Source organism: Pseudophryne corroboree, chromosome 1, assembly GCF_028390025.1.
Source record: "Pseudophryne corroboree isolate aPseCor3 chromosome 1, aPseCor3.hap2, whole genome shotgun sequence".
In the NCBI taxonomy this organism is placed as follows: Eukaryota; Metazoa; Chordata; class Amphibia; order Anura; family Myobatrachidae; genus Pseudophryne; species Pseudophryne corroboree.
Window position 1 is genome coordinate 481899098 of NC_086444.1, and position 27867 is coordinate 481926964.

At 48.1% G+C, this 27867-nt stretch overlaps 1 protein-coding gene across 5 annotated transcripts in view; it reads right to left on the minus strand.

The window, feature by feature from the left end:
• NAA35 (N-alpha-acetyltransferase 35, NatC auxiliary subunit) overlaps positions 1–27867 on the minus strand; it is a 193834-nt gene that overhangs the window by 142080 nt on the left and 23887 nt on the right. For all 5 annotated transcript variants that reach the window (XM_063913776.1, XM_063913775.1, XM_063913777.1 and 2 more), the window contains 6 exons: positions 27666–27833; positions 27519–27585; positions 27381–27424; positions 25400–25450; positions 5741–5824; positions 5542–5656 (listed from right to left, as the gene is read on the minus strand). In XM_063913776.1, the coding sequence (XP_063769846.1) occupies positions 5542–5656; positions 5741–5824; positions 25400–25450; positions 27381–27424; positions 27519–27585; positions 27666–27833 (529 nt within the window). The remainder of the gene's footprint in view (positions 1–5541; positions 5657–5740; positions 5825–25399; positions 25451–27380; positions 27425–27518; positions 27586–27665; positions 27834–27867) is intronic.

Here is a 27867-nt window from a genome sequence, read left to right on the forward strand (position 1 = left end):
GGAGTCAGAATCCATGTCGATATCTGTGTCAACAATTTTGGATAGTGGACGCTTCTGAGACCCTGACGGCCTCTGCGCTGTAGGATCAGGCATGGGCTGAGACCCCGACTGTCCCAAGGCATCAGCTTTATCCAACCTTTTATGCAAGGAGTTTACATTATCATTTAACACCTTCCACATATCCATCCAATCAGGTGTCGGCGCCGTCGGCGGAGACACGTCATTCATCTGCACTTGCTCTGCCTCCACATAGCCCTCTTCGTCAAACATGTCGACACACGCGTACCGACACACCACACACACAGGGGATGCTCTATATGAGGACAGGACCCCCACAAGGCCTTTTGGAGAGACAGAGAGAGAGTATGCCAGCACACACCCCAGCGCTATATGACCCAGGAATCACACAGTAACTTAGTGTTCACCCAGTAGCTGCTGTATATATAATTAATGCGCTAAATTTATGTGCCCCCCCTCTCTTTTTACCCTTTCCACCGTGAGTCTGCAGGGGAGAGCCTGGGGAGCTTCCTCTCAGCGGAGCTGTGGAGAGAAAATGGCGCTGGTGAGTGCTGAGGAAGAAGGCCCCGCCCCCTCAGCGGCGGGCTTCTGTCCCGCGATTTTGTGTAAAATTAATGGCGGGGGCTCATGCATATAACAGTGTCCAACTGTATATATGCTGCTTTTGCCAGGAGGTACTTAATTGCTGCCCAGGGCGCCCCCCCCTGCGCCCTGCACCCTACAGTGACCGGAGTGTGTGGGCGCAATGGCGCACAGCTGCAGTGCTGTGCGCTACCTCATATGAAGACAGGAGTCTTCTGCCGCCGATTTTGACGTCTTCTTGCTTCAACCCGCCGGCTTCTGCCTTCTGGCTCTGCGAGGGGGACGGCGGCGCGGCTCCGGACGACAAGGTCAGGTTCCTGTGTTCGATCCCTCTGGAGCTAATGGTGTCCAGTAGCCTAAGAAGCGCAACCTAGCCGCAGTTAGTAGGTTTGCTTCTCTCCCCTCAGTCCCACGTAGCAGAGAGTCTGTTGCCAGCAGAAGCTCTCTGAAAATAAAAAACCTAACTAAAATACTTTCTTATTAGCAAGCTCAGGAGAGCTCACTAAAATGCACCCAGCTCTGTCCGGGCACAGATTCTAACTGAGGTCTGGAGGAGGGGCATAGAGGGAGGAGCCAGTGCACACCAGTAGTACTAAATCTTTCTTAGAGTGCCCAGTCTCCTGCGGAGCCCGTCTATTCCCCATGGTCCTTACGGAGTCCCCAGCATCCACTAGGACATTAGAGAAATGGGAACATGTAAGTAGGCATCCTGTATGTCTACCGAAACCATGAAATCTCCTTCTTCCAGACTGGAGATCACTGCCCAGAGAGATTCCATCTTGAATTTGAATTTCTTCAGGTAGAAATTTAGAAATTTCAGGTTTAGGATTGGCCTGACCGAGCCGTCCGGCTTCGGGATCACGAACAGGCTGGGATAAAAGCCTTCTCCCTGCTGTGACGGGGGAACCAGGATAATGACTTGATTCTGACCCAACTCTTTTTTTTTTTTTTTTTTATAGCTTCGCTTACTACCTCGCTTTCCTCCGGAGAACTGGTAATGCCGATTGCAAAAATCGTCAAGGAGGAACATCTTGAAACTCCAGTTTGTACCCTTGGGACACTATTAGTAAAACCCACGGGTTCAGGCCCGAACAAACCCAGAACTGACTGAAAAGCTTTAGAAGCGCCCCCACCAGTGCGGACTCTCGCAAGAGAGCCCCAGCGTCATGCGGTGGATTTGGCATAAGTTGGGGAAGACTTCTGCTCCTGCGAACCCGACAAGGCTGGTGATCTTTTACCTCGTCCCCTTCCTCTACTAGCAAGGAAGGAAGAGCCTCGCCCTCTTCTGTATTTAATGGGCCGAAAGGACTGCATCTGATAGTGGTGCGTTTTCTTTTGCTGTTGAGGAACCTAAGGTAAAAAGGATGACTTACCCGCGGTAGCCGGAGATACCAAATCATTGAGGTCATCCCCAAACAAGACACCACCTTTGTATGGGATAGACTCCATATTTTACTTGGAGTCTGTATCAGCATTTCATTGGTGAATCCACAACTCTCGCCTAGCCGAGAGCGTCAAGGCATTTGGCATTTGATCCCAAAAGGCCAAAATCTCTCGCAGTTTCCCTGAGGTACGCAGCAGCGTCCTTGATATAACCAAGCATCAAGAGGATGCTACCTTATCCAGAGCATCTATATCAGACGACAAGTTATCTGCCCACTTTTCAATAGCACTACTCACCCACAAGGATGCAATGGCAGGTGGCAATGGCAGTACCTGTGGACGCCTAAATGGATTTAAACGTAGTTTCTTGTTTACGATCTGTCGGGTCCTTAAGGGCCGCCGTGCCCGGTGCTGGTAGAGCCACCTTTTTTAGACAACTGTGACAGGGCCTTGTTTGAAACTTTCCGTCAGGGCTTTTCCAGACTTTTCCAAACAGAGCATTCAGGTCATGAGAGGGAGGAAACGTTACGTACGGTTTCTTCTCTTTATAAATACAGACCTGTTTATCAGGAACAGCAGGTTGCTCAGTGATATGTAACACATATTTAATAGCCACAATCATGTACTGAATGCTCTTTTCCAATTTTGGATCTAAACTGGAATCACTATAGTCGACACTGGAATCAGTGTCCGTGTCGATATCAGTGTGTAACAACTGGGCAAAAGAACGTTTTTTTTTGTTTGTTTTTTTTGCGACCCCCAGGGGTCCTGGACCTGTAACAATACATCCTTCACAGATTTTTTCTAATCTCATACTGATATGCTCCATATTTGCCTTCAAGACATTCACCCAGTCAAGAGTCGGCGGTGCCGACACGGTCACCCCCTCATTCGACTGTGTCCCTAATATAGCTTCCTCCTGGGAAGAGCACCCAGCTTCAGACATGTCGACACACGTTGACCAAACACCAACAGACACACCGGGCTTATAGGGGACAGACCCACAGTAAGACTGTCAGAGGGACACAGAGAGGATTTTTGCCAGCTCACAACCCAGCACAGTCATACAAAGCCTGTGAATAGAAACATGATAACAGACTTGCAGCGCTTTTACTCTGAAATACACTGCCCAAATTACACTGTACCCCTCCCTGTTTTAGCACCCTGATACTTATGTCAGCAGTGAGCAAGGACCAGCGTCTCCATCAGCATGGAGGAGAAAATGGCGCTGAGCTGTGCTGGCCAAGTGAGGAAGAAGTCCCGCCCCCATAATGGAGCGCTTCTTCCTGCTCTTAAATAATGTCGCTGGCGGGGGTAGGACAGTGCCTAGGCACTAATGTCCCCTTCTGCCAGCCAAAAAAAGAGGAATTATACATGCTGCCCAGAGCGCCTCCCCCCTCCCCCTGCAGTGCCTGTGAAACGGGAGCATGGCGCGCGGCGGGCGAGAACCTCATAATGCCGTTACTGCAGTCTTCTTTCTTCTGCTACTCACCCGTCTTCTGACTTCTGGCTTTGTAAGGGGGTGACGGCAGGCTGTGGGAGTGAGCATCTGAGTGTACCCAGCGATCAAACCCTCAGGAGTTAATGGTGTCCTGTAGCCAGAAGCAGAGCCTTTGAACTCACCAGAAGTAGGTCATACCTCTCTCCCCTAAGTCCCACGAAGCAGGGAGACCGTTGCCAGCAGCCTCCCTGAAAATAAAAAACCTAACATAAGTCTTTTTCAGAGAAACTCAGTAGAGCTCCCTGTAGTGCGTCCAGTCTCACTGGGCACAATTCTAAAACTGGAGTCTGGAGGAGGGGCATAGAGGGAGGAACCAGTTCACACCCTTTGAAAGTCTTAAAGTGCCCATGTCTCCTGCGGATCCCGTCTATACCCCATGGTTCTGAATGTGACCCCAGCATCCTCTAGGACGTATGAGAAATACAGTACTAAGGTAGTTCACTATCTTGCCTTAGAAGAGTCTTCTTTCTTGGACAGACTGAAAACAGGCAGGAAAACCAAGCACAGAACAGAAGAACAACACCCCAATGTCTTATCTGTGGAGACTATGGACCCTGAAGAAGAAAGTAACTTAGCAAGCTACACTTATATGCAACTTAAGAGATTGGACAGGAGAAAACTTAAGGAAATGAAAGTAAACCCCTAACAAGTTAACACTCCCAAATGCTCAATATACAAAGATATTTAAAAAACAAAATAACTGGATGATTGTTCCAAGGAGAAGAAATCACTAAGCCTGTCAGCAGCAATGTTTTACCAAGAGAGGAGATCAGCATCTGTGTTAGTTCTAGCCAAGGTGCAATGGCCCCATTCAGTGAAAACAGAATTCCCAGACACTACCAACCCTAGTAGGGGCTATATCCAGCAACCACCAGACCATGACTATTGGCCACTGGAGATCTAATAAGAAACCATGTGACTAAGGGAAACCACAAGCAACCCTTCTTTGGCTTCCCTTACCTCCATGTCACTGCTCCCGAATTTGTGATTCAGCACCAATGAAAAGGTGCTATTCTGGGTGCTGGGACACTGTTGTATAATGACACAGTGAGCAAGCAGGCACCAGACTGGCCCAGGTATCCTGATGCAATGTGCAATGAGTCCCAACCCAGAGGGATTTCAGAACTTGCCAAATAATGCACGTGTAAAAAAACAATATAAAACCACCAGAGAACTTAACAAGTTAAGCACCTGCTCCAAGTGCCGTAGCCTCTATACCTAGAGAAGCAGTGCCCCCAAGAATGGATGCTGGAGATAGGAGGGCAGTTACTTCTTGCTTGGTGAAGCTTTTCCTAGAGAGCCCCAGTGAGTCACATTACCCTATTTGTACACAATGGGCCTAATTCAAGGTTGACTACAAAAGCAAAATCTTCCTCTAATGGGCAAAACCATGTGCAGTGCAGGAGGAGTAGATATAACATGTGCAGAGAGATTTAGACTTGGGTAGGGTGTGTTCAAACTGAAATCTAAACGGCAGTGTAAAAATAAAGCAGCCAGTATTTTCCCTGCACAGAAACAAAATAACCTACCCAAATCTAAAAGGCCCCATACACTAGATCGATAATGCCCGATTTCAGCCCAATTCGGGCATTTGGCCCATTATATTGGGTGAAATCGGGCATTTTAGGTGTGCTTTTCCCCTGATCCGATCCGCGTTTCCATGTGCATTGGATCGGATCCCCCTAGATCCGACATATCACGAGTGCTGCACTATGTCGGATCCCGCAGTAAATGGATGGAAAAGTAAAAGATACATCGTATGCAAAAAAAACTGCATACGATATATCTAATACTATCCTGCAAACGGGGAGGCAGCTGGGAGGTTGGAGGAAAATCTTATATGACATGACGGACCGTCATGTCATAAGTGTATGGGGCCCTTAACTCTATCTAGTCCATTACTATGGCTGTGTGGCGGGCTTAAAAATGACGTACAGTCATTTACGCAGTGATGACATTTTTAATTATTTTAGACTTGTTCTGATGTTCATAGATTAGAAAGGTACAGACTACAAGCTTTTTACAGAATGATACATGCATTCTTGAGCAGTCCTCACCGCCTTTAGTGGTATCATTCTGAGCCTGAATGCCAAGAGGAAGGGAATTGTGTATAGCCGAGAGAAGGTCACCAGCTTGGCTTATAAGTTTTGATGCTTCTACGACTGCACTGGTCTAGACAAAAAGGAAAGAAAAATTACCTACATAATGTTATACAGCCACTTACACTGACAATTATAAATATATACCCCTCCTTACCTCTTTCTTGGTGAAAGCAATTAGAACAGTCAACAAAACTCTGGTAAACTTCACTCTGCTAAATACTGCCAAGCACTGTTGGTGCTAAAGGAAAGGGATAAGGATAATGTCACGTGTAAATTGCAAAATGTATAGTGGCAAAGGGTTAGTTACATATAGGTTTAAACTTACATTGACTACTGCATAATTGAATCTATACATTTTTAAAAGAATTAAATATTTAAAATTTCACTGCAAATTTCCTGTAAGATTAAACTTAATTAAGAGACACAAGTTGGTGTAACAGGAAACTTACCAGACAAACTCAAGTATATTAAAAATGCACAAAACCTATTTGATTCTAACGGTTCATGTAACAAAGTGACATCCTAGGAAAAAACTATATGGATGTACTACGCAAAAACTAGTTTTCAAGGCACACACACAGTTATTTATTGTGACTGGGAAGAAAGCTACAGCAAACACATGATTACTGTCTGACGGTACAAAATGAGCATCCAATATTTTACATACAAGCGGCTAAAATCAATTAGCCACAATAAACTTGTTTACTGCGGATTGACTTCGTGCACACACGGTATGGTAAATTTGCTTAGTGCATGTATGCTTGCTAGCACTAGTCACTTTTCTCATTTATAAAATGCTTATCCCCGCACTGACTAATATTCTGGCTGGTAATATGCACGTTAAGTGTGGGGAGAGAAATGGGGAAATCATTCTGTAGCCCCTAAAAATGCCAACATTGGATAACTAAGAATGGCTAGTAGTAGCAATAAGCAAAGTGTTTGGGACTCTTAAAATGTGTTACATGGTTGATTATTTGTTAATAACAGTGTAAAATGATAGAAAACAAATATTTCTCTGAAATGCAAATGCTGGAATGATAAATGCCTATAAAACTATTTTGTGTCATTTTACACCCCCATATACCGGTCTCCTACCATAAAACCCATTATTCTGCATTTTGTAGAATATCACTCCAGAATGACATGTCATTGTTGACCAAATTTTACCATATATCTTGGGGGTGTCTCAGGGGTTCCGAACCAAGTACTGACATTTTTACCTTAAAAAGGAGATTTAGGTAGATTTACAATGGTTAAATCTTTCTGCGAGGTTCACTGGGTTCCACAGGGATAGCATCAGGGTGTAGAGATGGATCTTGATCCAGAGGCAGCAACAGGCTAAAGCTTTAGACTGTCCCAGGATGCATTGCAGGGCCTCCTCTATATAACCCCGCCTCCAGGCACTGTGAGCTCAGTTTTAGTTAAACAGTCCAATGCAGAAGCAGGTAAAAGAGAAGGCAGATGTTAGTCACATGGAACCATGTTCTCACGACAGGAAAAGGGACTAGCGGCTAATGCCATACAAACTAAAAGAAGCTAAGTGCATCAGGGTGGGTGCCCTGTGGAATCCAGTGTACCTCACAGAAAGAGATTTAACCATTGTAAGTCTACCATAAATCTCCTTTTCTGCAGCGTGGTACACTGTGTTCCACAGGGAAAACATCGGGGATGTCCTAAAGCAGTTCCTCAAGGGAGGGGACACACCTTAGCAGGTATGAGTACCCGGTGTCCAAAGGAAGCATCCTGCGAGGAGGAAGTATCAAAGGCATAGAACCTAATGAACGTGTTAACTGAGGACCATGTAGCCGCCTTGCATTGTTCTGCGGACGCGCCACGGCGGGCCGCCCAAGAAGGTCCAACAGACCGAGTACAATGGGCCTTAATAGCAGCAGGAACCAAGCCTGCGCATAAGCTTGTGCAATCACCATTCTAATCCATCTGGCCAAGGTTTGCTTATTCGCAGGCCAGCCATGTTTGTGGAAACCAAAAAGTACAAAAAGGGTATCTGACCTCCTGATAGAGGCAATCCTCTCCACATAAACACGGAGAGCCCTTACCAAATCCAAAGACCGCTTTTTGGAGGACAAGTCAGAAGAAATGAAGGCTGGAACCACAATCTCTTGGTTAAGGAGAAAAGATGACACCACTTTAGGTAAGTAACCTGGGCGACTTCTCAGAACTGCCAGGTCACGATGGAATATCAGAAAGGGTGGACGACAGGACAAAGCGCCTAAGTACGACACCCTCCTAGCTGATGCAATAGCCAGCAGAAACAGGATATTGGCCGTGAGCCATTTAAGGTTCACTGACTCAAGAGGTTCAAATGGAGACTCTTGCAGGGCATTCAGGATAACAGATAGATCCCATGGAGCCACAGGAGGGACATAGGGAGGCTGAATCCGCAGTACGCACTGAGTGAATGTATGAACGTCAGGAATAGACGCAATTTTCCTCTGAAACCACACCGACAAGGCAGATATGTGAACCTTGAGGGAGGCCAGACGAAGTCCTAAATCCAGGCCTTGTTGCAAAAAAGGCCAGGAGTCTGGAAGTACTGAACTTGTAAGCATCGTAATTCTTAGCAGCACACCAGGTGAAGTAAGAATTCCAGACCCTATAATAAATCAGTGCAGAAGCCGGTTTGCGGGACTTCAGCATAGCTTGGATAACCGCCTTGGAGAATCCTTTGGCCCTCAGGAGTGAAGCTTCAAGAGCCACACCGTCAAAGCCAACCTGACCAGGTCCGGGTAGACACAAGGGCCCTGAACGAGAAGGTCTGGGCATTGAGGAAGTAGAAGAGGACGCTCTATCAATAGACTCTGCATGTCTGAGAACCAATGTCGTCGGGGCAACGCTGGAGCGACTAGAAGTAGTATTCCTCCTTCTTGCTTGAACTTCCGTAGTACACTGGGCAGGAGTGACATTGGAGGGAACACGTAGGGCAGCTGAAAGTTCCATGGAATGGCCAGTGCGTCCACGAACGCTGCTTGTGGATCCCTTGTCCTTGATCCGAAGACCAGAACTTTGTGATTGTGTCGTGACGCCATCAGGTCTACATCTGGTAGGCCCCACTTGTCCACTAAGAGTTGAAGACTCCACTCTACGTCCTAACGACTGAGGAAGTCCGCTTCCCAGTTGAGGACCCCCGGAATGAACACTGCCGACATTGCTGGCAGATGGCGTTCCACCCAATAAAGGATTTTTGATACTTCCATCATTGCCATGCGGCAACGAGTGCAGCCTTGATGATTTATATAAGCCACCGTGGTGGCGTTGTCTGATTGTACTTGGACAAGCCTGTTCTGTATCAGAGGCAGGGCAAGAGTCAAAGCATTGAACACTGCCCGCAATTCCAGAATGGTTATCGGGAGGAGAGATTACTCCCTGGTCCACCCACCCTGGAGAGAGAGTGTTGCTCCAGCACCGCGCCCCAACCCATCAGACTGGCATCCGTAGTCAGGAGGATCCAGTTGGGAATCCAGAAGGGACGGCCCCTGCTCAACTGTTGGTCCTGTAGCCACCAGCTCAGTGACAAACGAACCTCCGGAGTCAAGGAGATCATTTGAGACCTGATCCGATGAGGCAGGCCATCCCACTTGGAAAGGATTAACCTCTGTAGAGGGAGGGAATGAAACTGAGCGTACTCTACCATGTCGAATGCTGAGACCAGGAGGCCTAGTACTTGCATTGCCGAATGTATCAACACTCTTGGGCGAGAGAGGAAGCATTGTATCCTTTGGAGACAGAAACAGTCTTTGGCTGTATGTGTCCAGCAGTGCCCCCAGGTGCACCATGCTCCGAGTAGGGACCAGCGAGGACTTCTTCCAGTTGACGAGCCACCCGTGGGCTTGTAGGAAGTTTACCGTCCATTGTAGATGCCTGAGAAGGACATCTTGGGAGTTCACCAGGATCAGCAAGTCGACCAGATACGGCAGGATCCTGATTCCCTGACGACACAGATGAGCCGTCATCATGGCCATAACCTTGGTGAAGATCTGAGGGGCCGTGGCCAGTCCAAACGGCAGAGCATGGAATTGATAATAAAGGTTGCCAATAGCAAACCGCAGATATTGCTGATGCGCATGGAAATAGATATATGCAGATAGGCATCTTGTATATCCAGGGATACCATATAATCTCCGGGTTCCATGGCCAGTACAATTGAGCGCAGTGTTTCCATACGGAACTTTGACACTCTCACAAATTTGTTCAGTGATTTGAGGTTGAGTATAGGCCGGAAAGACCCATTCGGTTTCGGGACTATAAACAGGGTAGAGAAGTATCCTCCGCCTCTCTGGTACAGGGGAACCGGCACTACCACTCCTGTATCCAGGAGGGAACGCACAACCAGGTGTAGAGCTTGCACCTTCAATGGGTCCGAAGGGACAACCACTGGTCGGAACTAGTGAGGGTGACGTCTCTTGAAAGTGACAGCGTACCCGTGAGAGACGACTTCTCGCACCCATGAGTCTGAAGTGGTCTTTAACCAGACCTGGGTGAATTGCAGAAGTCGGCCTCCCCCCCTTGGATCCCCCAGGGGGAGGCCCGTCCTGTCATGCAGCAGGCTTGTCTTGTTTGGAAGCAGGCTGATGGGCAGCCCAGGATTGTTTCGCTTTGGGCTTAATGGTTTTGGGAGCACGAGCTTGTCTCGGATATGCCTGACCTTTTGTTTTCCCTTGAGGTCAAAAGGAACGAAAAGTGGTACTCTTTGCTTTCTGTGTAGAAGGATTATTATTTGGGAGAAACGCAGTCTTAGCAGCAGCTAAGTCAGTCACAACAGGATGTCTCCCTTAAAAGGGAGTACCTCCAAGGTCTTTTTGGAGTCCAGGTCCACATTCCATGACCCCAACCACAGAATTCGGCGAGCCAGGATGGATGTAGTCAACCTTTACACCTGCCATTACACCTGCCTCAGAGAACGCCTCCTGAATGTAATGGGAGGCGGTGGCAATATGAGACCGATATTGTCTGGCAGTGTCAGCTATAGCCTGAGGCAGCTCTTCCTCTAGTGTCTGAACCCATGCTTCAATTCCTTTTGTGGCCCAGGAGGCTGCTATAGTGGGTCTATGTACAGCACCTGTAAGGGAGTAAATAGACTTCAGACTTCCTTCGACACGCTTATCTGTCGGTTCCTTCAGTGAGGTGACAGTGGTGACAGGCAGAGTAGAGGACTACAAGATGGGTGACATGGGAATCCACTGGCGGTGGATTTTCCCACTTGTTACACAACTCAGCGGAGAGAGGATAACGAGCTAGCATCTTTTTAGACAGGGAGAATTTTTTTCCTGGAGAACACCAGGGTTCCTGACATATGTCAACCAAATGGTCAGAATGTGGTAAGACTACCCTTCTGACGTTTAAATTTATCAGGTTTCTTAGACGCAGTAGTGGGATCTACATCATCATCATCGATTTGTAGAATCCGCTTAATAGCCTCCACCAGGTCAGGGACATCAACTTGCATTGTAGATTCCTCGTCAGAAGAGACTGTATCAGTGTCTGACGGATCAGTATACTCCCCATCCTCATCAGATGTATCATCTGAGATATTAGTGGATTGTGAGGAGGCAGCCTGCTTAGATGACCCCTTGACCGCAGAGGCATGTGGAGTAGGTTTTTGTCTAACCAAAGATTGATTCAATTGTTGTATCTGGGTAGACAGAGTATCTGCCCAGGGCGGATTAACCATAGGGACAATATGTGGCTGCAATGGCACAGGAGGTCCCACAGGGTGCGTAAGGCGTGTCACAAGCATATTAAGCATATTGGAGAACGCCACTCAAGGTGGCTCCTGATTGGCTACAGGAGCAGCGGGCTGACTGGGAGATGTATGGCATATATTACACAGACCATCATCCAAAGTTTCCCCATCAGGCAGATCCCTGGTGCATGCGCTGTATGATACAGGAGCGTCCACGGATTTCCCACCCTTTGTGTTATACATTTTAGTGAATGTAACTGCAGATCAAATGAGTACGATTCAGCCAAAGAGAGTACACAACCTGCTAATAAATCCCCTAGTATGTGACAGCGTACACAGTACACAACGCCAGAGTCTAAATCCGGTATTACGTGACTGCGTACACAGTACACAACACCAGCGAATAAATCCGTTATTAGGTGACTGAGTACACAGCAGAATACACTTTATGGTAAATAATGTGCAGCACTATAAGGGACCCGGACGCACCTAGTCCTAGGGTAGAGAATACAGTGATAGATACAGCTGGGATACAATGAAAGTGAAAATCACACAGCAGATACAGGCACACGAAGTCACAGTGATAATGCAGATAATTATTTTAGTCAGACAATAAAACCGCACTGGACTAGAATATATATATATATATACATATCTAACGCTGTCTTAAAATGACGCGTAGCATACTTAAGTGTCTGTAGAATCACAGCAATGGTAAATCGGGCGGATTTGCAGAGGAGCCCTTGCCCTGCAGTCCCGGAGACCAGTCACAACTGTTAGAAGATGGCACCCAGCATCTCAGTCAGGGAGTGAGAGAGAGTGTGAGGCAGCTTCAGGGCGAGAACACCAGCAGTAGATGGTGTTCGGGGCTAGGGGAGGGGCTACAGGTAAAGCACCTTATCCCCTATGCAGGTCCTCACCACCAGGTACTATGGAGCCTTATTAAAAATGGATAATGTATTATCCGACCTGTGCTCCCCTGCCCTGGTGGATATTGTGGTGTCCCTGTACGGCCACATTGTCCATGCCAGCGTCGCGGTCCATCTCCTAAGGCTGCGACCGTAACGCGATTTAATGGCGGGTCCAGCCTGAGGGAACCTCTTACCTCCTCCCTGAGAAGCAGCCACGCGATCCCTGTGAGTCTGCGGTGGTGTGCCTAGGAACTGGTGTGTCTCCGCCGCAAGTACCCGGGAACAGAGCCAGCAGGAGTATGCGACGCTGCTGGGGAGGTGATGGAGCCGCAGCACAGTATGTCACACTGACATATGAAGTGCTGCAGCCCTTGAAGTCTTCTAAATAACTTTTTCAGGGCTACGCAGCCCCCCCGTTAAGTGACCTGCTTATGCAGGCACCAACTCTAAAACTGAGCTCACAGTGCCTGGAGGCGGGGTTATATAGAGGCGGCACCGCAATGCATCCTGGGACAGGCTAAAGCTTTAGCCTGTTGGTGCCTCTGGATCAAGATCCATCTCTACACCCCAATGTTTTCCATGTGGAACACAGTGTACCCTGCTGCAGAAAATAAGAATTTACTTACCGATAATTCTATTTCTCGTAGTCCGTAGTGGATGCTGGGGACTCCGTAAGGACCATGGGGAATAGCGGCTCCGCAGGAGACTGGGCACAAAATTAAAGCTTTAGAACTACCTGGTGTGCACTGGCTCCTCCCCCTATGACCCTCCTCCAAGCCTCAGTTAGGATACTGTGCCCCGGACGAGCGTACACAATAAGGAAGGATTTTGAATCCCGGGTAAGACTCATACCAGCCACACCAATCACACCATATAACTTGTGATCTAAACCCAGTTAACAGCATGATAACAGAGGAGCCTCTAGAAAAGATGGCTCACTACAGCAATAACCCGATTTTTTGGTAACAATAACTATGTACCAGTATTGCAGACAATCCGCACTTGGGATGGGCGCCCAGCATCCACTACGGACTACGAGAAATAGAATTATCGGTAAGTAAATTCTTATTTTCTCTGACGTCCTAGTGGATGCTGGGGACTCCGTAAGGACCATGGGGATTATACCAAAGCTCCCAAACGGGCGGGAGAGTGCGGATGACTCTGCAGCACCAAATGAGAGAACTCCAGGTCCTCCTCAGCCAGGGTATCAAATTTGTAGAATTTTACAAACGTATTTGCTCCTGACCAAGTAGCTGCTCGGCAAAGTTGTAAAGCCGAGACCCCTCGGGCAGCCGCCCAAGATGAGCCCACCTTCCTTGTGGAATGGGCTTTTACAGATTTTGGCTGTGGCAGGCCTGCCACAGAATGTGCAAGCTGAATTGTACTACAAATCCAACGAGCGGGGGCGTGGCCACGGCAGCAAGGGACTAGGCAGCAGGATCGAGGAGCTCCCTGGAAAAAGATCCTGAAACAATCCTGGGGCTCTATACTGCGGTCTTCCCTGGTCCCCCCTCCTGCCTATCAGTACTGGGGAGGCAGCGGGCACAGTTACTGACCGAAACGAGCACTCCCGGCCGGCGCCAGCGGCCGCCCGGACTTCGGGCCTAGGCCGCAACTCAATCCCCGGCCTCAGTTTTGGAGCTCTGCCGGGCGCGTGTGCGCGATCCCGCGCCGGAGGCGGACACAGCTGCTGGCGGCTCCTGAGGACAGCGACACCTCACTCCTGCACCCCAAGGGCTCCACACAGGCATAAGTCAGCTCCCCTGAAGGCTGGTGCAGGGTGAGAGGAGGGAATGATCAATGTGCTGGGCGGCCATCTTGCTTGCAGTTCCTCCCTCCCTCCTTACAGCAGGGTGCAGTGAGTGTGAGATCGTGCTGGGCTGGAGGAGCTTGGACTGGCCCCAGCTGCCCTGCCCCTGCCTTTATCCTTGGAACATCACATATTGGATTTACATTTATATTTATATACCACTGAATTCACCTGGTTCCCCCCTTCTCCCACTGGCCTGGCAGCTGGCTCTCCCAGTGCCTGGCAGCTGCTGATACTGCATTTACCACCCTACTGCTATACCTCTTGACACTGAATATCGAGACTCTGAGCTGTGCTGGGCATTGATACGATGGTGAGGGGTGGCCAGAGCGCTGCCGCTGCTAAATTGGAGAAGTTTGCACGACAGCCTGCAACCCAGTCGACGCAGCCATCACCTAAGACCTCCCCCCCTGCCAGAATGGATACCTCGGCCGGGGCCGACTCGGGGGCGAATACACAGCCACCCGCTCCCTCCATCCAGCAGGTCCTGGAGGCTATAGCGGCCAGCGAACAACGTCTGTCGGACAAAATGGAGAAGGTACAGTGTGATCTATCATTGATGCGGCAGGACGTCCAGCGAATACGGGAGAGAGTGGGTGAAACCGAGACAAGGGTCTCCAACTTGGAGGACCTCAGCGGCCCTCTACAGAGATCGGTGTCTGCAGTCACACAGCAAGTCGCGACAATGCAAACTAAACTCCTGGACATGGAGGGCAGACTCCGCAGAAACAATGTGAGATTCGTGGGCCTCCCCGAAAAGGAGGAGGGGGCAAACCCTGAAGATTTCCTGGAGTCCTGGCTAAAAGAGGCATATGGCGCGGAATCCTTCACCTCCCAGTTCGCAGTGGAGCGGGCTCACCGTGTGCCCTTCCGGCCTCTACCCCCAGGCGCCCCGCCACGAACTTTTATTGCAAAGTTCCTGCACTACAAGGATCGAGACTCTGTCCTGCGCCTGGGCCGTGTGAAGGGCCCCCTACTCCGGAATGGAATCAGGGTGTCGGCATTTCCGGACTTTGCAGCGGACGTTCAAAAAGACCGGGCCCAGTTTCTTCCCATCAAAAGACGTCTTCGAGACTTGAACCTGCCCTACTCGATGCTGTTCCCCTCCAGGCTCCGCGTGGTGGCGGACGGGGAGACAAAGTTCTTCGGCTCGCCGAGGGAGGCAGCGTCCTGGCTGGACAGGTATGCTCCGGGGGACCGCCAGCTGGCTCCAGACTGACACCGGGTCGCCCTCCTATATGGGCCAACACTCCGCAAGTATAAGTCCAGGGAGCTTCCTCTAGCTTAATGGTTCTGGACTTTGCTGAGAAGTGACATTAACGTACAAAAGGGTTTTTGTATTGGGGTTGATTTGATCTGTACACCCGGTACAGTGTTGCCGCAGGCTTTGGGATCTCCAAGGTTAGAGTTTAGTTAGGGATATGGGTATACCACAGTTCGGGGAGGTATACGGGGTGGGGGGAAGTTTGGGGGCCGCCGTTGGCCTCACAGCAGTTATTATGTTGCTCGTTTTGAATTTAAGAAGCCTATATGCTTGTCACTTGGAGGGTGTGGTGGGCTTGCACTGTTTTATGGGGTCCGGCTCGGGGCTCGGGGCCTGCGGGCGACATGATTATAGGTGCGAAACGCCGGTTGGACGGGTGGTTGCTAAAAGAGCTGCGTCCCTGTTGATACTTAGACTGACATGCCTCCCTTGAAATTTCTGGCGTGGAATGTCCGGGGCATCAACAACAAAGTTAAACGTTCCCTAGTATTTAAAATGATCAAGAAATATGGCCCGGATATCATTTGCTTGAGTGAAACTCACTTGGAGGGGAATAGGCTGTTATCGCTCCGCAGGCCTTGGGTGGGGTGGGCGTATCATTCCTCACACTCCTCTTATTCCCGAGGGGTGTCGGTGATGATAAGGAGGACTGTACAGTTCGAGATGATCAGGGTAAACACAGATCCTTATGGTAGATACGTATTTCTAGAGTGCAAACTGTTTTCACGAAATTTTTTCCTATTGTCTGTGTATGTTCCCCCCCCATTCTCCTACGATGTCCTGCAAAAGGCTGCCTCATTCGTTGCCTCCTCCCCCCATACTCCTGTCATCTGCCTGGGAGACTTCAACGCTGTGTTGGATGCCTCTTTGGACAGATGGAGGACTCCTTCGAGACAGGGAGCGGGGGGCGACTTGATTCCTCCCAAATCTAAATTTGCAGAGTTTCTAGACAGTATGCAGTGGGTAGATGTCTGGAGGGTTCGAAATCCTACCCTTCGGCAATACTCCTGTTATTCGAGTACACATGGCTCCTTTTCCGGAGTCGACCTGGCCCTGGTCTCACCTGAGCTTGTGCCTGGCGTGATGGACGCTCATTACGAGGCACGGGGGGTATCCGATCATTCACCCCTGGTGCTGTCACTGGTAGGGGACTGTCAGAAGGGACAATCATATTGGAGGTTGCATCCATCCTGGCTTGCCCAGCTGGGCGAATGCCCAGAATTAGCGCCCACATGGGAGGGATTTTTCGCGGATAACGCAGACACGGCCCCGGCTCCGGTAGTTTGGGATGCATTCAAGGCGTATATGCGGGGTACCTTAATTGGCAAAATTGCTGCCTGCAAGGTGGCTCGCGGGGCGACAGAAAGACAGCTTGAGACCGAGTGCAGGGACCTGGAGACACGCTACCTGACTGAGGGCACCCCTGCGCTGAAGGCCCGCTGGCAGACGGCTCAGGGGGCCTGGCTGGCTCACCTCTCAGACAAAAATGCACGCTCCCTCTTGTTCAGGGCCAATAATATATACATGCAGGCGGACAGACCAGGTAGCTTGTTGGCCCACCTGGTGCACTACGACAGGCCTGGGACCACGATAGCGCAGCTGCTCGGCGCCGACGGCTCCATTACAGATAACACCCCCGACATTGCACAGCTACTCCTCTGTTATTTTAGGGAGGTATACAACAGTCGACTGACATGCTCCGGGGAGGAGCTAGACCTCTACCTGACAAATATCCCCCTTTCTAAACTTTCCCCTGAGGCTAGGGACGCCCTGGATGCGCCTCTGACCTTGGAGGAGGTGATGTCCGCGGTCGAGGCGGCTCCTAGTGGTAAATCCCCGGGTAGTGACGGTATTCCCACGGAACTATATAAACAGTACATTAAGTTCTTTGGACCTCAACTACTAGACATGTATGTTAACATATATGCCGCTGACTGCCTTCCTCCCTCAATGTCCGAGGCTATTCTAATAATGCTTCCAAAACCTGGTAAGGACCCTAAACTCTTGGAGTCATACAGGCCGATCTCCCTTATTCCCACAGACGCTAAGATCCTAGCGAAAATTCTTGCGGCCCGTATAAACACGGTGATTGAATCCATAATCCATCCCGATCAAACCGGCTTCATGCCCGGGAAATCCACGTCCATTAATTTGCGCAGGCTGTACACTATTTTGCAGGCTCCTCATGATTTCCCTTCAGACGAGGTCGTGGTCTCATTGGACGCGGCCAAGGCTTTTGATAGTGTTGAGTGGCCATACCTGTGGGGAGTTATGAGGAACATGGGCTTTGGCCATAACTTTATACAATGGGTCAAACTGTTATACCAGAATCCACGCGCCAGGGTCCTGGTGAATGGATACATTTCCTCCTCATTCCCTTTGACACGGGGCACCAGACAGGGATGCCCCCTCTCTCCCGCCCTGTTTGCCATAGCCATGGAGCCCCTGGCCTGTTTGATTAGGTCACACCCGGACATTGAGGGAATCAGTACGGGCCCCTGCACTGACAAATTGGCCCTTTATGCGGATGACCTGTTGCTATTCCTTCGAGACTACGCGGTGGATATGTCCATCGTGTTGCGGGTCATAGAGACCTTCGGTAGGTACTCGGGTCTCCGCATAAACTGGACCAAATCGTTTATCATGCCCGATATGGGCTCCCCCCCCCAGACTCCGAAAATATCCTTACCGCTGTGTTGGACAGCCCAGTTTAAGTACCTAGGGATCCTGGTCACTAACGACCCATCGGACTTTGTGCCCTTAAACCTTGACCCTGTGGTACAGATGGTTGTGCGCAAATCGAGAGCTTGGTGCAAGCTGCCACTGACAATGACGGGTAGAGTCGGCCTCATTAAAATGGTAGTGCTGCCTAAACTTTTGTATGTTCTATTGCAGTCCCCTGTTTACATATTTCCAGCGTTCTTCAGAAAATTAAATAGTGTCCTGACGTCCTTGATATGGGCCAATAGAAGATCCAGAATAAAATTATCCACTCTTACCAGACAAAAAAGGGACGGCGGCTTGGCATTACCCCACTTCCAACTGTATTATTATGCTGCTCAGTTATCACACATTGGTATGTGGCTCCGAGGAGGGGAGGAAGATGGACTAGGCCGGGCGTTCCTTAGATGCTATTACCCAAGTCTTTCCCCGGCACAGGTTTTGGCGGGGGGTAACCCTTCCAGACTCTCACCTCCTATTGTCTTCCAGGCTATGAAGATATGGTTGGCATTGAAGGCCCTACTTGGGTATGAGGGAATGGACCCGGACACTTCTCTGTGGCACTCCAGATTGCTCAGTGAACTGGGGTCCCTGGGGGGTGAGGAGGTATGGGCTCCGTACTTGATAGTTTCGGTGTCCCAGCTATATAGCAATGGCACGTTAAAATCATTTCAGCAATTGAAAGAGGAGTTTGGACTCCCGAACTCTCACTTCTATAGATTCTTACAACTGAGACATGCCCTGCAGGCGCAATTCGCAGATTCTTCCCCAACGCTTTTCCCCTTCCCCATGAAAGCATTTCTACATTCACTGGGCCGAGTTAAGGTGATCTCCTTCACCTACTCGTATCTCCTTCAAACGACACATGCAGACCCGCTCTCAAGTCTTAGGGAGAGATGGGAGAGTGACGTAGGTCCCATGGACGGGGAAGACTGGGAGGGCGCTCTGGGTAACCCGAGCCAGGTCACCAAATCGCTGCGGTTTCAACAGATACAGTTTTTTATTCTACATAGATCATACATGACACCGAGCAGGCTGGCCAGATTTAGGACAGATAGCGCTGTTGCTTGCCCCAAGTGCGGGGTTGCCGGAGGCACATTCTGGCACCTCACATGGGAATGCCCGCTGCTGCAGGTGTTCTGGGCCGGGGTCGGGTCGATTCTGGAACATACGGGGATACAGAGAAGCTTGCTGACTCCGAAATTCTGCATTCTGGGGGTGGGAGACCCCGATTCTGGGTCCCGCTGGGAAGACTTGTACGCCCGCAACATGTGCGCCCTTGCAAAGGTGTGCATCGCGCGGACGTGGATGGCCCCGCGACCTCCCACGATACATGCTTTTAAAGGTTTGGTAAATGATACTCTAACAAAAGAACGATATGTATACATGAAATATAATGCCCTTACCAAATACGAGAAGATATGGTCTCCTTGGATCAATTCCACATACTCATCCCTTGCCCTTCGGACTTAGAGGCTCCGACCTTCGCCGCGGTGTGATATTTGGGCCCTGGGGTGCTGAGCCGGACCTTCACCTCTCCTCTATTATAGCTGTTTACATATCTGGTCGCCACACCACACCACGCATATGTTAGGTAACTAGGCTTAAGTTAGTTAAAGGGTTTGTTTGGGGGTAGAGGGGTTGGGGGCTATTTAGGGCCTGATAGACGGGGTAATTTTTAATACAGGTCCTGGGTGGGGGGGTGGGAGGAAATACAAAATGTTAAGTATGTGAAACACGACCTGGCTACAGACTTCAGAAAATATGTATATGGTGGGAAGAATACACGGGAACTGTAAAATGGGAAATGTCATTCGTATCAGTATAAGTATACGTATATCCTTGGTGACAATAATGCTTTGAACAACGTGCAATCCCAATGTGCTTCCCAGTGTACACTGAAATGTCTGTATATATAAAAACGCTGTTGAATAAAAATTACTCTATTAAAAAAAAAAAAAAAAAACAAATCCAACGAGCAATAGTCTGCTTAGAAGCAGGAGCACCCAGCTTGTTGGGTGCATACAGAATAAACAACGAGTCAGATTTTCTGACTCCAGCCGTCCTGGAAACCTATATTTCCAGGGCCCTGACAACGTCTAGCAACTTGGAGTCCTCCAAGTCCCTAGTAGCCGCAGGCACCACAATAGGTTGATTCAGGTGAAACGCTGAAAACCACCTTAGGGAGAAACTGAGGACAAGTCCTCAATTCCGCCCTGTCCGAATGGAAAATCAGATGTGGGCTTTTACAGGATAAAGCCGCCAATTCTGACACGCACCTGGCCCAGGCCAGGGCCAACAGCATGACCACTTTCCATGTGAGATATTTTAACTCCACATATTTAAGTGGTTCAAACCAATGTGACTTTTGGAACCCAAAAACTACCTTTAGATCCCAAGGTGCCACTGGAGGCACAAAAGGAGGCTGTATATACAGTACCCCTTTCACAAACGTCTGAACTTCAGGGACTGAAGCTAGTTCTTTTTGGAAGAAAATTGACAGGGCCGAAATTTGAACCTTAATGGACCCCCATTTCAGGCCCATAGACACTCCTGTTTGCAGGAAATGTAGGAATCGACCTAGTTGAAACTTCCTCCGTCGGGGCCTTACTGGCCTCGCACCACGCAACATATTTTCGCCAAATGCGGTGATAATGTTTTGCGGTTATATCTTTCCTGGCTTTGATCAGGATAGGAATGACTTCATCCGGAATGCCTTTCTCCTTCAGGATCCGGCGTTCAACCGCCATGCCGTCAAACGCAGCCGCGGTAAGTCTTGGAACAGACAGGGTCCTTGCTGGAGCAGGTCCCTTCTTAGAGGTAGAGGCCACGGATCCTCCGTGAGCATCTCTTGAAGTTCCGGTTACCAAGTCCTTCTTGGTCAATCCGGAGCCACGAATATAGTGCTTACTCCTCTCCATCTTATAATTCTCAGTACCTTGGGTATGAGAGGCAGAGGAGGGAACACATACACTGACTGGTACACCCACTGTGTTACCAGAGCGTCTACAGCTATTGCCTGAGGGTCCCTTGACCTGGCGCAATACTTGTCGAGTTTTATAAACATGTGGAAGACTTCTGGGTAAAGTCCCCACTCTCCCGGGTGGGGGTCGTGTTTGCTGAGGAAGTCTGCTTCCCAGTTGTCCACTCCCGGAATGATTACTGCTGACAGTGCTATCACATGATTTTCCGCCCAGCGAAGAATCCTTGCAGCTTCTGCCTTGCCCTCTTGCTTCTTGTGTCACCCTGTCTGTTTACGTGGGTGACTGCCGTGATGTTGTCCGAATGGATCAACTCCGGGTGACCTTGAAGCAGAGGTCTTGCTGAGCTTAGAGCATTGTAAATGGCCCTTAGCTTCAGGATATTTATGTGAAGTGATGTCTCCAGGCTTGACCATAAGCTCTGGAAATTCCTTCCCTGTGTGACTGCTCCCCAGCCTCGCAGGCTGGCATCCGTGGTCACCAGGACCCAGTCCTGAATGTCGAATCTGCGGCCCTCTAGAAGATGAGCACTCTGCAACCACCACAGGAGAGACACCCTTGTGCTTGGTGACAGGGTTATCCGCTGATGCATCTGAAGATGCGACCCGGACCATTTGTCCAGCAGGTCCCACTGGAAAGTTCTTGCGTGGAATCTGCCGAATGGGATTGCTTCGTAGGAAGCCACCATTTTTCCCAGAACCCTTTCATTGATGTACTGAGACTTGGCTCGGTTATAGGAGGTTCCCGACTAGCTCGGATAACTCCCTGACTTTCTCCTCCGGGAGAAACACCTTTTTCTGGACTGTGTCCAGGATCATCCCTAGGAACAGAAGACGAGTCGTCGGAATCAGCTGCGATTTTGGAATATTGAGAATCCAATCGTGCTGCCGCAACACTACCTGAGATAGTGCTACACAGACCTCCAACTGTTCCCTGAAACTTACCCTTATCAGGGAATCGTCCAAGTAAGGGATAACTAAAATTCCCTTCTTTCGAAAGAGTATCATCATTTCGGCCATTACCTTGGTAAAGACCCGGGGTGCCGTGGACCATCCATACGGCAGCGTCTGAAACTGATAGTGACAGTTCTGTACCACAAACCTGAGGTACCCTTGGTGAGAAGGGTAAATTGGGACATGAAGGTAAGCATCCTTGATGTCCCGAGACATCATGTAGTCCCCTTCTTCCAGGTTCGCAATCACTGCTCTGAGTGGCTCAATCTTGAATTTGAACCTCCGTATGTAAGTGTTCAAGATTTTAGATTTAGAATCGGTCTCACCGAGCCGTCCGGCTTCGGTACCACAACAGTGTGGAATAATACCCCGTTCCCTGTTGCAGGAGGGGTACCTTGATTATCACCTGCTGGGAATACAGCTTGTGAATGGCTTCCAAAACTGCCTCCCTGTCAGAGGGAGACATCAGTAAAGCCGACTTTAGGAAACGGCGAGGGGGAGACGTCTCGAATTCCAATTTGTACCCCTGAGATATCACCTGAAGGATCCAGGGGTCTAATTGCGAGTGAGCCCACTGCGCGCTGAAATTCATTGAGACGGGCCCCCACCGTGCCTGATTCTGCTTGTAAAGCCCCAGCGTCATACTGAGGGCTTGGCAGAGGCGGGAGAGGGCTTCTGTTCCTGGGAACTGGCTGATTTCTGCAGCCTTCTTCCTCTCCCTCTGTCACGGGGCAGAAATGAGGAACCTTTTGCCCGCTTGCCCACGAAAGGACTGCGCCTGATAATACGGCGTCTTCTTATGTTGAGAGGCGACCTGGGGTACAAACGTGGATTTCCCAGCTGTTGCCGTGGCCACCAGGTCTGAAAGACCGACCCCAAATAACTCCTCCCCTTAATAAGGCAATACTTCCAAATGCCGTTTGGAATCCGCATCACCTGACCACTGTCGTGTCCATAACCCTCTACTGGCAGAAATGGACAACGCACTTAGACTTGATGCCAGTCGGCAAATATTCCGCTGTGCATCACGCATATATAGAAATGCATCCTTTAAAATGCTCTATAGGCAATAATATACTGTCCCTATCTAGGGTATCAATATTTTCAGTCAGGGAATCCGACCACGCCAACCCAGCACTGCACATCCAGGCTGAGGCGATTGCTGGTCGCAGTATAACACCAGTATGTGTGTAAATACATTTTAGGATACCCTCCTGCTTTCTATCAGCAGGATCCTTAAGGGCGGCCATCTCAGGAGAGGGTAGAGCCCTTGTTCTTACAAGCGTGTGAGCGCTTTATCCACCCTAGGGGGTGTTTCCCAACGCACCCTAACCTCTGGCGGGAAAGGATATAATGCCAATAACATTTTAGAAATTATCAGTTGTTATCGGGGGAAACCCACGCATCATCACACACCTCATTTAATTTCTCAGATTCAGGAAAACTACAGGTAGTTTTTCCTCACCGAACATAATACCCCTTTTTGGTGGTACTCGTATTATCAGAAATGTGTAAAACATTTTTCATTGCCTCAATCATGTAACGTGTGGCCCTACTGGAAGTCACATTTGTCTCTTCACCGTCGACACTGGAGTCAGTATCCGTGTCGGCGTCTATATCTGCCATCTGAGGTAACGGGCGCTTTAGAGCCCCTGACGGCCTATGAGACGTCTGGACAGGCACAAGCTGAGTAGCCGGCTGTCTCATGTCAACCACTGTCTTTTATACAGAGCTGACACTGTCACGTAATTCCTTCCAACAGTTCATCCACTCAGGTGTCGACCCCCTAGGGGGTGACATCACTATTACAGGCAATCTGCTCCGTCTCCACATCATTTTTCTCCTCATACATGTCGACACAAACGTACCGACACACAGCACACACACAGGGAATGCTCTGATAGAGGACAGGACCCCACTAGACCTTTGGGGAGACAGAGGGAGAGTTTGCCAGCACACACCAGAGCGCTATATATATACAGGGATAACCTTATACAAGTGTTTTTCCCCTTATAGCTGCTGTATTTTTAATACTGCGCATAATTAGTGCCCCCCTCTCTTTTTTAACCCTTTCTGTAGTGACTGCAGGGGAGAGCCAGGGAGCTTCCCTCCAACGGAGCTGTGAGGGAAAATGGCGCCAGTGTGCTGAGGAGATAAGGCCGCCGAGAAGGGGGCGGAGCCTATCTCCCGTTTTTCTGTGTATTCTGGCAGGGGTTAAATTCATCCATATAGCCCAGGAGCTATATGTGATGCATTTTTTGCCATCCAAGGTGTTTTTATTGCGTCTCAGGGCGCCCCCCCCCAGCGCCCTGCACCCTCAGTGACCGGAGTGTGAAGTGTGCTGAGAGCAATGGTGCACAGCTGCAGTGCTGTGCGCTACCTTGTTGAAGACAGGACGTCTTCTGCCGCCGATTTTCCGGACCTCTTCTGTCTTCTAGCTCTGTAAGGGGGCCGGCGGCGCGGCTCTGGGACCTATCCATGGCTGGGCCTGTGATCGGTCCCTCTGGAGCTAATGTCCAGTAGCCTAAGAAGCCCAATCCACTCTGCACGCAGGTGAGTTCGCTTCTTCTCCCCTTAGTCCCTCGATGCAGTGAGCCTGTTGCCAGCAGGTCTCACTGAACATAAAAAACCTAAAACTAAACTTTTCACTAAGCAGCTCAGGAGAGCCACCTAGTGTGCACCCTTCTCGTTCGGGCACAAAAATCTAACTGGGGCTTGGAGGAGGGTCATAGGGGGAGGAGCCAGTGCACACCAGGTAGTTCTAAAGCTTTACTTTTGTGCCCAGTCTCCTGCGGAGCCGCTATTCCCCATGGTCCTTACGGAGTCCCCAGCATCCACTAAGACGTCAGAGAAATAGGGATTTTCACCTACTTAAGGAAGTGTAAAAAAATCTCTGCGTTAATTCCTTTGGAGCGTTAAAGTGCATATCTAAGTAAATAGCAAAAACTTGTGCCTGGCCACATTAATCCATGGAAACAGATTATTGAGGCTAATTGAATTCAATATATTTTGTAAAGCAACCAGATAAGAGTTGTTGAAAGGAGATGGGGAGCTGTATATTGTGATTTCATGGTATCTGGATGTCTACAGTAGGCATGGCCAACATGTAGCTCTCTAGCTGTTGTGAAACTATACATCTTAAACTGCCCTCCCACAGTTTTAGCATTTCCTAATAGCAAACCTGTGGCAGAGAATGCTGGGCCTTGTAGTTTTAATATATTTGGAACCGCAGGTTGGTCAGACCTAGTCTATAGGTTTCACACCGCTTCTCCTTAACTTCAACGCAGTCCATTAGCAAGATACCTTAAAATATTAGGAGCATCATCAAAACCCTCATCAAACATACATTTAGATTAGTTAAATCACCTGAAAGTAAAATAATGCTAACAGGTTCTGCATAACTTTGGATGAGTTCATGTTAACAGATACACAACAGATAGATCAAAAGATGAAACTTAACAAAATGTTTTACCTCAAGTTCAACTTCAGGATCTCTCTCCTCTCCCTGTCGACTCCTAGTGCTCTAGAACAAAAGGATAGTCAGCTGTCATGTATAATGATACAAGCCTGCAGGTTTAGCCAACATATGACCCCATACAACTACATGAATATATTTGTTAAAAACAAGATTACAGTTTGCTATAAAGTAACTACAGGTTGAGTATCCCTTATCCAAAATGCTTGGGACCAGAGGTATTTTGGATATCAGATTTTTCTGTATTTTGGAATAATTGCATACCATAATGAGATATCATGGTGATGGGACCTAAATCTAAGCACAGAATGCATTTATGTTACATATACACCTTATACACACAGCCTGAAGGTCATTTTAGCCAATATTTTTTTATAACTGTGCATTAAACAAAGTGTGTCTACATTCACACAATTCATTTATGTTTCATATACACCTTATACACACAGCCTGAAGGAAATCTAATACAATATTTTTAATAACTTTGTGTATTAAACAAAGTTTGTGTACATTGAGCCATCAAAAAACAAAGGTTTCACTATCTCACTCTCACTCAAAAAAGTCTGCATTTCGGAATATTCCGTATTTCGAAATATTTGGATATGGGATACTCAACCTGTATTGGTATATTATAATAAAAATATATATTATGGACATTTTAAGAACTGCAGAAAAGTTTTATGAATGTGCATGTAGGAATGCTGATCATGGGGTTCCAACACTTGAACCATTTAAGTTTTAGCATTTATACCATTTTTCTACAAACAAAAACACAACCTATCCAGGACGCCCCTTGCCTGATCTACTAACAAAGACACAGGACTATGAGGAAAAGAGGACTCATTGTTAGGTTGCCAATATGAGAGAGGGGTGCAGGCATGTTTTTAATTGTTCATATAATGGGCAAAGAAACTGAGAAATAAAAATAGCTTCTACTTAATTTACAGAATACATACAGATGACTTCTCCTGCATTGTTGCTGCAGTCACGTTAAACAGCCCTTCTAGTCGCGCCTAGTCGTCAGCACATTTACTAACGCTGGGCGTCTTTTTGTGCATTTTCCCCCGAAAATGCATCTCATTGCTATAAGACGCACAAGCAGACTCTGCTGATTAATGCGATATGCAGCATGCCTATATTCGGTGTTCAACTGCAGCTCTATCTGCATCCGAAAGGCTACATTAATGTTTTCCTTGCATTTTTGGGAAAACACAGAAAAACTCAACTACCGTCTGTCTCACACCAGGCTTAACATGGTGCATGGCCTATTGAGGCTACATGAGGACACATCTGTACATGCAAGAATACAATAAAGAAATCATTTTTACTATTTCGCAGATTTATGATATGAAGCGTCACTGAGAACTCAAAGGGGGTATTCAATTAGTGCCGTTTTTTCGACTAGTCGAAAAAAATGACACCTTTCGTCTGTTTTTACGTTGAATTTACATTGGACCTATTAGATGCCCGTGACGTTTTTTCGAATGGCCGAAAAAATCCAGCACTGGCAAAAACCAAGTGTATCGGTGAATTCACAGGAGTTTTCGCCCGTTTTTGGCTCAATTTTCGCCTATGTCTGTTCGACAAAAAAAAAAGTGAAACGGCATGTGCGAAAATGGATTAAAAAACGGGCGAAAATACCCGCAATTGCATATCCTGTGTCGAATTAGTGCTGTTTTTTTGACCAGTTGAAAAAAATTACAATTTAATTTAATACCCCCCTAAGCCTTACAGTGAACAAAATTTAATAACCTTCAATTTGCTCTTCTGCCCCAAACTGACACTAGTAGTAGAGTGTTATAATCAGTTTATCCATATCCAAATTATAATCTATGTTCATAAATCTACTGAATAGGATATATAATATAATAAATAGCTATAGATATTATACACACACACATATTTTTTTTTTTTTTTTTGCATATACATTCACTTAGCATTGCAATAAAAACACACAAGTCATGCACGTGGAAAGTACCTTAACTCTCCTCTGCAAGTCATCTTCAACATCTTTTAACATTCCTTTAAAAGACAATTCCAGATTTATAGCAAACGCAGAAAAATATATTAAACATATACAGATATATAGATATACATATCTGAAGATATAAATCACCTGTAACTCGGAGATCTGTTACACTGTTAGCCATTTTAAATCCGTATGTCATAGACTGGAAATCCTCCTAGAGAAACAAAGCACAGTTGATTTGTGATATCACTTTTAAGCACAGGTATGCAGTTACTTAACTACTAGATGACAAACCTCTTCAAAAACAGCAGCTTTGTTCACTTTTTCTCTAGTAATATCACATATCTTGAGAATTCCGAGTGCAAATGCCTTCATGGCTGGGTCTTCTATGAAGTCGGGATTATGAACATAAAGACACGTGAAAACCGTTTGTGCTAAGGAGTGGCCTTCTAACCAAGTTATCTAAAGCAAAAAAAGAAAATTATACATAAAGTTA